This window comes from Pseudonaja textilis, chromosome Z, assembly GCF_049901715.1.
Source record: "Pseudonaja textilis isolate UNSWEBS1 chromosome Z, rPseTex1.2, whole genome shotgun sequence".
NCBI classification, from domain to species: Eukaryota; Metazoa; Chordata; class Lepidosauria; order Squamata; family Elapidae; genus Pseudonaja; species Pseudonaja textilis.
In genome coordinates, this window is record NC_142008.1 from 125,017,209 (window position 1) to 125,030,244 (window position 13,036).

Here is a 13,036-nt window from a genome sequence, read left to right on the forward strand (position 1 = left end):
TTTAATGAAAGGTATTGAAAGAAGCCCCCTAGACAAAAGCCAAGTAATTAAGAAAGCTGGGGAAACAAGAAAAAGAAATCCCTTACAAACAATAGGTCATGCCAAATCAGCAAAACAAATAGACAAAAGACACGAAATAAATTCCATAGAAGACAGGAGATTGCCACAAAACAAATATAAGAAAACATTAGGATGAAACTGATAATCCAATCAAACCACCCTGTGGAGTTTACCCTCCGGCGGAAATGAAGACAACCCCCGACAGGATTTAAAACATTAAGAAATACAAACACAAGCACACGCACACAAAAGGAGAAAAGGTATAAAAATCAGGGGTTTATTATACAAAGATGGCTAGCCCCAGGAACGCAGACTTCTTGCTATCTCTTGCCTTCCTGAAGAATAAAAAGAACCAGCTTCCAAGCAGTTGTCTCTGTCCTTGCACCGGAGGAAAATCGAGCCCTCCGAAGAAAGGCATTTTCCAGGCTTTCAACATTAGAAAAATGGTATTGACTAGAAAATGTAATTGATTAAAAATGGTATTGACTAGAAAATGTAATTGATTAAAAATGGCATTGACTAGAAAATGGCATTGATTAGAAAAATGTCATTGACTGGAAAATATAACTGATTAAAAAGGTTATTAACTAGAAACAAAAATGTCTTTGACAGCTGCTTTCCAGGCCTATTGGTGGTCCTCGACTTATGACTGCAACACAACCCAAAATTATCATTATTATTATCATCATTATCAAAATAATCATTATTATTCCCAAGTGCCCCATTTGACAAACTTTCTTGCCCCAGTTGTTAAGGGAATCACTGCAGAATCACGTAGTAATACGGTCATTAAGTGAATCTGGCTTCCCCATTGTCTTTGTTGGGTCAGAAGGTCAATAAAGGGGATAACACGACACACACACACACACACACCCTCCGGGACTCTGCGCCTGTCATAAATACGAGTCAGTTGGCAGTCACCCGAATTTTGATCCCGTGAACCGTGGGGATGTTGCAACGGTCGTAAGTGGAGCAAGTCAAAAAGGCGATGTAACGCATACAAAAAGAGCTTCCACTGCCCATCCCCCAGGGGCTGGTTCAATTATGTTTTCTTTTTAACCAACTCACCTGCTGTTTAGAATAAGCGTTGTAAGGAACCTCGGAGGTCTTCTAGTCCAACCCTTGCTCAAACAAGGAACCCTATATATTTCTGACAATTGTGTCCAATCTTGTCTTCAAAACCTCCAGTGTGTCAACTCATAAAACATTCCTAGGCTTGTTTTAGTCGTTGCCATTAAAAAAGGGGGGAGCAAGAAAGGAAATCTGGAAGACCAGGCAGCGGTTGGAAAGCGGAAGTCCATTCCAACACTTCATCTTTAAAAGAGTATAACTAAAATACCAGAGCTTTTGCCTGCGAATATATTGGAGAACGTGATTGATGACACTCAGTCCGTAATTGGAGAATGTGAGTAATGGCACCCAGCCGGTGAACTGACTCAATTGGAGAGTCTCGTTTATGAGACACCCGGGGGGAGGGTGGGAACAGGGTCAAAGGGGACCGTAAATTACGTATGCCAGAGTTGGCTTCATATACTGTAGGTTAACGCCGGCATGTCGCTCCTAATCTTTTGAAGCTTTTTAAAGTTTGGCTCGAGAATCATGATTTAATTAGGGCGATTGCTGGAATCCTGACACCCTGTCTTCTTCTTTCTCCTGCAGGCTGGGATCCCTGTTCTGGAAGGGCCCTGGGGCTTGTCACTCCCCAAGATGCCCCCTGTGGCTTTGGACCCGGGACCCTCTGGAAAAGGTGCTTGGACTATGTCCGACCTCTTGCGCTTCTCCCCGCCACCCTGCTCCGCTGCCCCGCCTCCTCGCCGTCCTGCCTGGCACCGTTACCGCCTTTCCGAGAGCATGAAAGGGCTGCTGGTGGCCCTCTTGGGGGGCGGCGTGCCGGCCGGCTTTGTGGCCCCCTTCACCCGCATTGTCAATGAAGCGTCGGGGATGCCGTCCCTGGAGATCCTGTACTTCCGCTGCTGTCTCCACCTGCTCTTCATCGGCTACCTGCGCTACAGGAAGGTGCCGTGTTTCGGGCCGCCAGAGGTGCGTTGGCGCACCCTGCTCCATGCCTCGGTTAACGTCATCTCCATTGGCTGTGCCTACAGCTCCTTCATGATGGTGCCCAGTGGCAACGCCGCCACTGTGCGCAAAGGTTCCTCCACCATCTCCTCTGTCCTGCTGGCCTTCTGTATCGAGAACAGTCAGTTGACCGGCTACGACTGGTTCGGGCTGGTAGGCAGTATGCTGGGCTTGATCATCATGGTGGTGCCGGACCTGTTGAGTTTGGACAAGAGCACCCAGATCTACAACACTTTCGGCTACGTCTTGGCCTGCTCAGGAGGCATGACGTTGGCCTTGGGGCTGATCATCTTCCGGAGGCTGGACTTCCCAGCGAAGCTGATGACCGTGGTGTTCCTCTTCGGTGTGGTGGGCAGCCTAGTCTGCTTCCCGCTGATGTTCCTCTTCCAGGAGCCGGTGCTGGTGCTGGATTTGTACACCTGGATTTACGTGGTGTCCATCAGCCTCCTGGCTTTGTTATCCTTCTTGTGCGCCAGCTACGCCGTGACGAAGGCCCACCCGGCGCTGGTGTGCGCCGTCTTGCACTCCGAAGTGGCCGTCACCCTGGCCGTCCAGTACTACGTGCTACGGGAGGCCGTCACGCCCTTCGACATCATGGGGGCCGGCGTCATTTTGGGCAGCATCGCGATTATCACCGCCCAGAACATCAGCTGCCACCCAGCCGACGAAGAGGAGGGACCGATCGTGCCGCAGCAGGAGGGCAAACACGCCAAGGAGGCCCCGGGTCGAAGCAGGCACCAAACGCCGTATTCCACGGCACAGAGGGATCGCGTGGATTAAAGGAGGTGGTGGGTGAAAGCGGTGGGCGCCAACCAGCAGACTGAACCGCAGGGAGAGTGCGAGTAGATTAGCGAGCCAGTTGGTCAAAGTAGGCACCAACTGTTATAGCAGAAGGATCCAGTAGACTCTCCAGGAGGCAGTTGGTCCAAGCGGGCACCAACTGGTAGATTGTACAGCAGAGCGGGATCGAGTAGATTGTCCAGGCTGTGTGCCAAAGTGCGCACTGGCAGTTTGTACAGGGATCCAGTAGATTAAAGAGGCGGTCGATAAAAGTAGACACCAACCAGCAGATTGGACAGCAGGGAGGGATCCAGTCAATTAAGGAGGCAGTGGGTTCAAGCGGGCCCTCACCAAGATGGGAGAGGCTAGGAAGAAGAGTGGCAGAGGCCCTGAGGCAGCCAGGAGGTCCCATCCGACAGAACAGTGGGCAACAGTAGCCAAGTTTTCAAACCAAAATCTTGGGCAGTTGGTGGAAGAACAGAGATGGCTAACCAGCCAACGGATCCATGCAAGAAGAGGACATTGTTGGTTTCCTGAAAATCTCAGCTGCGCCACAAAGCCGCCCTCTGCCGAGGTGTCCCTGGCAAGCAACACTGCCCAGGGCCGGACATCCGGACGGCATGGTTACTCCGAGACCCCGCTGACCCGTGGAGTGGAAGAGAGCATTGGTGTTTTCGGTCTGTGCTGAGAAGCCAGGAGCGAGACAGTCCCCACGCAAATTAGCATTTGTGGTCTGTTTTGGGTATATTGAGGAAGGGGACACGGGGTTCTGGGGTGGGGGGTCCCTTGGTCTCCATCTGGTGCATTGATTTCCCAAAAACAATTTTGATGGAGAAGTTTGGGCCTCAGATCCGGTCTGCGGGTTGTTGTTTTTTTCCATGCTGGCCCCTTTAAGATGGGCAGACTTCAACTCCCAGAATTCCACACTGGCTGGGGATTTCTGGGAGTTGAAGTCCGCTCATCTTAAAGGGGCCAGGATTTGAGAAACGCCGCTCCAGAATGGATGCAGGAAGGTATACAAATCCTGACTGTTGAGCTTCCCCTCAACCTGCCCCCCCCGCCCAATCCAAAGTAAATCAAATTTGAAAAACTGGAGAATTTATGATTGTTTCTGTAAACACAGCTAAAAAGACGGCTTGTACTCGTTAATCTATTGTTATTATTATTATTATATTCATTAAACATGAAACTCAGACAACTAAACATTTAAAAACATATCACAAATCTCATTGACTCGCGCTGATGGTTGATACAGGTTGCTGTCAGCATCCTAGGTATCAACCATTAATATTATTATTATTATTATTATTATTAAACATGAAACTCCATTTTATTTTTTATGTTTTGTTTTTATTAAGTTGTATTATTTTATTACTATTATTTTATTTATTAATAGTAAATTAATAATTAATAGTAATTATTGTTATAATCATCTCTTTTATTCATTAAACATGAAACAGTCAACTGAACATTTAAAAACGTATCACACATATCATTGACTGGCACTGATGGTTGATAGGATTTGCTGCCAGCATCCCAGGTATCAACCAAGTATTTTCTTTATTATTGTTATTGTTATTATTATTATTTATTATTATGCGCAAAGATAGAAGGAGCGCCTCAATCTATAGGACTCGGAAGCCGAGTCTGATATTTGGCTTGTGAAAACTTCCAAATAAATCCCAGTTTGGGAGATTATAACAATTCAGAAAGTTAAAAAGGAGAGAAAACGGAGGGACGAAAAACAGATATATGTATGCAGAAGAGAGGAACTGATTGGAGGATTTGAAGCAGGGGTGAATCTAGAAGGCCTCCTTAAGGAAAGGATAAAAAATGGGGCACTGCTGGCAAGCCAACTTGAGACTGTACAAATAGAACTGGGTTAATATTCAGGAATCTGTACAAAAAAACCAGGATAGCATCCAGGTGGCTGTGGAACAAACTGGAAAATGCAAATTGTTTGGGCCCAGAACAATTCTCGATCTAGGTTAGCATTATTCAAACTTAGCTAAGCTTTGTGGACTTCAATTCCCAGAATTCCCCAGCCAGCCGTGCTGGCTGGGGAATTCTGGAAGTTGAAGTCCAAACTGCTTCAATGACCTAAGCTTGAATAACTTCTAGATCTAGAAAGGTACAGAGTCTACAATTCTGGAGAGTCTACTATTCTGAATTAAATGCCGCTGACTCCTATTTAACGATGGTCGCCGTCTCCGGGGGGGGGTGTGTCACATGATCCCCTTTTGTGACCAGCCACGAAGCCGGATTTGCTTAACAACCATGTTACCAAACAACGGCAGCGACGGACTTAAGAACGGCGGGCAAGAAAGGGGGCCAAATGGGGAGAAAATTCACTCGAGGGAGGGCTCGCTTAGCAGCAGAAATATTGGGCGCGATTGTGGTCATAAGTCAAGGAGTGCCCCGTTTCTCCTAAATGACCTCTGGTTACCCTTGGGATCATTTCATTCTGGTTCTCTACGGCAATTTAGATGATCCTGGTTAATTTGGCAATGCCAGCCAAAATCTATTCTTCTCCTTCTCCTTCATCTATCTTCCTTCTTCTTTTCCTTCCTTCCTTCCATCCATCTATATAAAGCGAAATACCCCTCATGCATGATCACAAAATCTTCAGAATCATAAAGCCTACAAACTTGAAATTGGGCACGTCTGTTCCTCTTGGCTTCTAGGGCTCCCTAAGAAGGGATTTTTCCAAATGACCATCGGAGCATTTAGGGTATTTCCATTATTATTATTATTATTATTATTATTATTATTATTATTATTATTATTAACATGCTCTGATGCTAAGGAGTTCTACTCCCCCTCCTCACCTGGGAAGAAATATCGTCCAAATGCAAAACACAAGCAGAGGAGTCTCAGTTTCAGAGCACCAAACAGCTTTAGTTACAGAACAGTTGAGCTAAGTCACACGCAGGCTCCTTGCTGTCTCCTCGTTCACACAGCAAATACTCTTTCAGTTTCCAAACAGCTCTCAACTCTCTCCCACGCTGACAGGATGCCAGCCAGATGAATACTGATGGATGTCGGTAGGCAGAGGCAGAATTCCCACCCACCCCCCTTATTTTCCTCCCCCAAAACTAAGCCCAACCACATACTTTCGTAGCGAAGCACGGGGATCGAGTTAGTGCATTAGAAAAAGAAGGAAGAGAGGAGGTTACGGTATGGCGCCCGGCCCACGAATGGACACGAAAATGGAATTTCTCGCAGATTGTAAACCAGCCCTTCTCCTTTTAAAGAGCCAAAGCAGCATCATTTCAGAGATGACACCGGGAACTTTTTCCGTCTTTTCGCAGCTCCAAAATTGGTTTTTCTTTCTTTTTTTCTTTTCTCAGGTCTGCCAAAGGAACCTGATGCATCAACGGTTATTTCCCCCACCCCACCCCGAATTTCCCAATTCCTGGCAGGTCGGTTCCTTTTCCAAGCCATCCTTCTCTCTGGCCGGCAGCGGCGTCTACCGCAAAGGGCTGGTTATTTTGCTAAATTCCAGAGTTGTGACTCAGCGGCCCCCCGGGGGCCGGTTGAGATTTCAGAAACAACAAGAGGCAGCCTTCCCTTCCCCCCTCCCTCCCTCCCCCACTTCCCTTCCCCAAAGCGTCCTCTCAATCAGGGGGAGCTCTCCTTCATGAGGACTAGAAAGTTGGCCAGGTTGGCGTCCCTCCCGCCTGGAAGGAACCCGCCCTCGGTCCCGTGCAGGAAAGAAACTCGAGAAATGGATTTGGGGCTGGTTGGGAAAGAGGAGAGGGAGAGGAGAAGGGGGAGGGAGGGGGCAAGGAGGGGAGGGGGAAGAGGGAGGGGCCTGGCATCCAGAACAGCTAATTAACATGCAAATGTAATCAAGAGGCACTTCCAGGCTGGAGACGCAGCCAGATGGCATGGATACTTATCGATTTCCAAATCGGAAGGCGGAGCTTGCTGGGGAAGGGGAGATGATGGCGGGGGTGGGGTGGAAAAGGTCCTTTGGGGACCCCCGCCCCCCAGAAGTTGTGGATGCTCCAACACTGGAAGTTTCTAAGAAGAGATTGGAAAACCATTTGTCTGAAGTGGTGTAGAGTTTGCTGACTGGGCACGGGGTTGGACTAGAAGACCTCCAAGGTTCCTTCCAGCTGTTCTGTTCTATTCTACTCTGCTTTGATACCCGCTACGAAACTATGAGGTGGGGCTTAGTTTTGGGGGAGGGAAATAAGAGGGAAAAATTCTGCCTCGGCCTACCAGCATCCATCGGTATTCATCTGGCTAGCGTCCTGTCAGTGGGTGAGATAGTTGAGGGCTGTGTGGAAACTGAAAGAGTATTTGCCATGTGAGCAAGGAGGAGGCAGCAAGGAGCCTTGGGCGTGGCTTAGCTCAACTGTTCTGTACTAAAGCTGCTTGGGGCTCTGAAACTGAGACTCCTCTGCTTGTGTTTTGCCTTTGGAAGAAATTTCTTTCCAGGTGTGGAAGGGAACTCCTTAGCATCAGAGCCCGTTAATAATAATAACAACAACAATAATAATATAAATGCACTAATAAATGATAAATAATAATAATAAATGCTCTAAATTAGTGAGCACCTAGAAGCCAAGAGGAACATATGGGCCAAATTTCAAATTTGTAGGCTTTACGATTGTGGAGATTTTGTGATGATGCGTGAGGGGTCTTCCGATTTTATAGAGATATGATAGAAAAAGAAGATTATATATGCTATTATATATTCTATTCTATTCTATATTCCATTCTATTCCTATTCTACAATGGAGGTGGAGTCTTGCAAGGAAGAAAGAGATTTTGGACCTGGGGGGAGGTTGCAAAGAGAGGAAGGGTGATTGCAAGAAGGCAAGCGCCTTGGACCGAGTTCCAATCCTGCTGAATTCCGAACCTGGAGAAACTTCCTAGCCAAGTGAGGACTATTAACCAGTGGAACAGCTTGTCACCAGAAGTTGTGGGTAGGCAGGCTCCAAGGCTGGAGGCGTTTCAGAAAAGACGCTTGCGTGAAGTGGTATGGAAGCAGGCGGGGGCGGCTGGACTAGAAGACCTCTTAAAACACCCTTCCGGTTCTTGTTCGGATTCAAATCCGCAGCGTTTCAGAGCCTTCCGGGACTTGCTTGCAATCGTTGGCCGTTGATCCCTCCTCGGCACCCGCTCGCAGAATATGGCCGCCTGCCTCCTTTAAGCGGCCATTTGCAGCCTGGAAGGACCGAGCTTAGCTGGCTGGCAGGCATCCCAGCCTGGGTGGAATGGCCGCGAGCGAGAGAGCCAGCCAGCGAAAGGCCCCGCGAGCGCCTCGCGCCCTCTAGCGGGGGCCCAGAGCAGCGGCAGGAGCCCCGAAGGAACCACGTCACCAGCCCGGCCCCCTGCTTTAAAAAAAAAAACAAAACCCCAAAGCACGGGTCTTTCTCGGCACGATCCTCACGCCCTTCAAACACGCAGGCTCCGGCAGCTCCCAGGCTGGCCTGCTTTGGGGCTTCTTTTTTCCCCCCCTGCCTTGGCTGCCTTTTTGGCAACTTCCGGGCTTTTATAAATATTCTGATTCTCGGGCCACTTCCTGCATTGGTCTCTCCATTTTGAGTTTGGTGTAGTCTGGCTGGAGATGGGGGACAGGATAGCTAATCCGGGAGAGAAGCAACCTGGAATTAAGGAGGAATTTCCTGACAGTGATAATCAACCCGTGGAACTGCTTGCCACCAGAACTTGTGGGTGCTCCATCACTGGGCAGCCCGTTGCCTGAGATTATAGGGTTGGTCCCTTCCGACTCTTTATTACTTCCTTGGTCCAGGGAGTTGCTCCTATTAGAGCGGAGAGCAAGGGACTGGCTCAGGGTCCTTCAGCTGGGTTTGTGTCTAAGGCAGAACTAGAACTCTCCTCTCCTGGTTTCCGGCCTCCCTACAGAATGTAATTTATAATCCATGATTCAGTTTTTTCCCCAATGCAGAACTTTTGCAGCCAAGCTGTTTGCAGCAACGAATGAATACCCTGCTCAAAATGATAAAAGGGGGAGAAGGGACTCTCCAGGCATAGGTAGTCCTCAACTTACAACCGTTCCGTTTAGTGACCAGTTATCACAGCACTGGGAAGAAATTTATGTCGGGTCCTTGCATTTACAACCATTGCCACATCTCGTGTGATCAAAATTCAAGCAACTGGTATGTAACCCCCATCATGGGGTTCGCCATTCGCAACCTTCCCAGATTGTGAAGATTTTTGGGAGGGAGGGGGGAGAGAAGGAAGCCCAATTCGCTTAGTGACCCCTTGATTCACTTAGCAACTGCAGTGGTTCACAACCCTAACAAAGAAAGGTCGTAAAATTAGGTGGGACTCACTGAACAACCTCGTTTAGCAAACAGAAATTCTGGTTCCCCGTTGCGGCCTTAAGGATGACCCTGTATTTTTTAAAAAAATCTTTATTTTGCATTTTTCACTGTCTTTTTTGAGACTCAAAAGCTTGTAATTGCACCAAAAATATTGCTTTAATAAGATTTTCCCCTCGTTCATGGTCTGGCTTAGTTAAACGATTAACTGCTTTCAAAAGCCAGTGGAACATGATATATCAAGGAAATATTCTATTCTTTTTTTTAAATCTGGGGTGTCCAACCTTAACAATTTTAAGACTTGTGGACTTCAACTCCCAGAATTCCCCAGCCAGATGGACGGGGAATTCTAGGAGTCAAAGCCCACACCTTTAAGGCTGCCAAGGTTAGATACCCCTGGTCTAAATGTTTTTCAAAGAGAAGCCACTGTTTAAGATGTGTGGACTCCAGTTCCCAGAATCCTTTGATAAACATGGAATCAAAGCTATGTGTGCCATTCTACACAAATCTAATGCAATTAAGATGGTTAATAGCTTCTCTAGGAACTGATGGTGAGCTGGTGACACCAATAAATATTTATGGCATTTTAAAATGCAGTTTAGAGTTGCAATCACAGTTGGCGTACTTGCTGTTTGGATCCCAGATTCTGGGGGAAAAATGGTTTTTACACACTGCAGATCCTAGTTACTTGAAATAGATGAGCAAAAATGCCCTTAATTCAGATTCTTCTTTGCAATTTCACAGCTGCAATCTGCGTAGCCTTGGTGACAATCCAGAGGTACATCACCACTGCTTCCCAGGTGTTAAAACATCTTCTGGAATTCCTGTGACTTCTGAACTAGGTTTAATCCTAAGTAACAGATTCTGCCTTTCTGCTGAGGTGGACAGAAAGTCAGAAATAAACAGGATTACTGAGAAAGAACATTTGTAGCTCAGGGTTGAAATGAGAGCTCCTTGGTACTCTATGGTCTTGGTTTTCTTGCAGACATTTCATGACCCAACTAGGTAACATCATCAGTGCTCACTGTAATGACATGATCAGTTTGAACAAAAACATATGCAACAAAACCACCAAGCTCAGAGAGCAACAAGGACCCCCTCATATACAGGATCCAGGCATAAATAAAACATTAGAAAACCGATTAAACTTTTAACATCCAATGGTTTAACCTTTTGATTGTCTTATATTTATGACATCAGAAGCAGTGCAGAGTTGCTTGAAGATGATGAGAGGCATGTAATTTAACAAATCACAACAACCTGCATTCACACAACACCAAAAATCAGACCAACCACATGAGTTTAGCATAGCAGTTCCATGTTTGTATGTCATGCGGAGCGGTTGTTTCTTCCCTCCCAAAAGCCTGCCAGTCAATTTTTTCCCCCCAGATTTTGAAGGTGTTGCATATATTTTATCTGTGCATTGTCTTATCATTCTCCTTCAGACTTTTGCTAAAAACAGAAGCCAGTGCTAGGAATGCAAACATCGGCCCGAGTGTACCGACAATATCTTATTTTGATTTTTCCATCCGTCTCTTGGACTATCAAGATCCTTTCAGATTCTTTTTCTCTTTTCCTGAATATCCCATTTTTGGCATATCCCAATTCATTCTCCTTCTGCCAAAAATCCTCAAAAAAAAAAAAAAATTGCTATGCCACTACAGGGAGTCCTCCACTTACAAGAGTTCGTTTAGTGACCTTTCAAAGTTACAACGGCACTGAAAAATGCCGTTTTTCACACTTATGGCCGTTTTTCAGAGTTACATTCCCATGGTCATGCGACCAAAATTCAGATGCTTGACAACTTTTGCAACCTGACAAGGAAAGTCAATGGGGAAAGTGAGATTCACTTAACAATCAGGTTATTAACTTATCAACTGCAGTGATTCACATAACAACTGTGGCAAGGAAGGTCGTAAAATGAGTTAATCTCACTTAACAAATGAATTTTGGGGCTCAATTGTGGTGATAAGCCAAGGACTACCTGTATTTAAATTGAGAAATTAAAGGGTCAGTGAATTATTAAATTTAATAATAGTACAGTGGAGGTGTTATTAACAGATCCCAATTCCACCCACATGTCCTTAAGATTTTAATGTTTAGTTCCAATTTATGTTTTAAGGTCCATGTACATTTTTATGACTATAAGCTTCCCAAAGTGACCCTATGGTAAGATGGGGAGCTAATAAATTTTATTAATAAATATTTGCCGCTAATCTCACCATAGGACTACTTTAGGCAGCTCCCAACCTTAAAAAAAATAAAGGGGAAGTTTAAACGAAAGCAAAATAATAGAATAAAACAAAGATAGATTGATATGTCTAGTTTTAAAAATGGTTATTTGTAGACAAAGACACACACAGAGAGAACTTCTGGCAATTTATTTAACTCCCCTTTCCAGCTTTTTTTTTTGCTTTTTTTTTTTTTAATAGATTCATTTATTGAGATTCTAATCCTGTAAAATACACATAAAAATAAAGACATCAGGGAAAGAAAGAGGAAGAAGCGAGGAGGGAAGAGGAAAAACAACATGCATTGGCTTCCCACTTTTTTCAGCGCTATAAAAATATAAAATATATATTTTTTAATTTCTCCCTCCACCATTTTTTCATCATTATTAGGATTATAATCCTGTAAAAAGACAAAGGAAGACAAAAGATCGCCAGGAAAGGGAAAGAAAGCAGGAACAAAACGGGGTGGGTGGGGGGAAAGCATTGGTTACAAAATACAAAAGTAAAATGTATATATTTTGCTTTTCTCCTCATCCAGATTTTATTGCGTTGGGGTTGAAAACAGGCCTAAAAAGCAGCCCCGTTAAAGAGCCCTATGGTGGAAAGCCTGGCCCGTAGGACGGGGGGCACCCCCTTTTTTGACCTAGGCACCCCTCAATCTGGCACCCCAGGCCAAAAAGGGCCCCTCTAATCTCCCCCTCCCCACACATTGAGCCCTCAGTCTCCCTTCCTGCCCCCCAACCTCTTATTACCTCCCCTCACGTGTCTCCATTTCCTCCAAATTTGTTCTCCCTCACACCTCATGCCCGCAGGAGCCCCGCAGATCGCCTCCCCTCCCCCCCCCAGCACCATATTTGAAGGTTCCTCATAATTTACGTCCTCCCTGCCCCCTCAAATCCACTCCCCTCAGGCTTTCCTCAGACAGCACCCTTTAATTTTTACCTCAGGACGGAGTTCCCTCGCCCTTCCTCTCAGAAGCCCACTCACCCCTCCATAGCAGCAACGCCCTGACTCCCCCCAAGTCGCCCCTTCGCAAATAAATCGTCCTCTGGTAGGTTAATTCACCCGTTCCGGCCTCCCCGTAATTCCGCTAAATTTCAGCCCTCCGTACCCCCAAAGAGGCTCTAGGGAGCCTTTCCGCCAAGGCCCGAGTCAGTTGTGGAAGTAGGCCCCGAAGCAGCGCGCTTTCCCAAACGGAGTGGCCGGGCGAGCGAGCGCCTCTCCGTGGCCAAGAGAATCACGCGAGCGCGAGGCCTTGCAGGCCGCTGCTCGGAGCGTTCCATCCGCCTCGACTTCGCGCTCGACAAAAGCTGGCTCTGTGAGGCAACCGACTCTCCACCCTCGGGGCCACTTCGGCCCTTTTCGGTAAAGTTCGGCATGGGGGGACACACCCCCTGCTCTCAAGGAGCGGCTTTGTTTCCCCGCCTTTCGCAATCATGAATAGTCAATGAGGTGCGTCGGAAATCTTCGGGAAAGGAGACTTCTTCAGTAAGGACTGTACCATTAGCAAAAGGGGGGGGAGCAGAATAATTAAAGAAATTGTCCTTATGACAAGGTTATTGAATGTTTTTGATTCGTTATTTCTAACTT

The 13,036-nt window shown here is 46.5% G+C and overlaps 1 protein-coding gene and 1 long non-coding RNA gene across 2 annotated transcripts; one reads left to right on the plus strand and one right to left on the minus strand.

Moving 5' to 3' along the window:
• The first annotated feature begins 1,698 nt into the window (after window positions 1-1,698).
• SLC35G6 (solute carrier family 35 member G6) lies at window positions 1,699-3,356 on the plus strand. Its single transcript, XM_026722706.2, has one exon. The coding sequence runs from the start codon at window positions 1,768-1,770 to the stop codon at window positions 2,914-2,916; it is 1,149 nt and encodes a 382-aa protein (XP_026578491.2). The 5' UTR covers window positions 1,699-1,767; the 3' UTR covers window positions 2,917-3,356.
• A 7,244-nt stretch (window positions 3,357-10,600) lies between these two features.
• On the minus strand, window positions 10,601-13,005 carry LOC148124376 (uncharacterized). Its single transcript, XR_015740103.1, has 2 exons — window positions 12,558-13,005; window positions 10,601-11,199 (listed from the first exon to the last, which is right to left on the minus strand). It is a non-coding gene; the product is annotated as an uncharacterized LOC148124376 (long non-coding RNA).
• Between the last annotated feature and the right edge of the window lie 31 nt (window positions 13,006-13,036).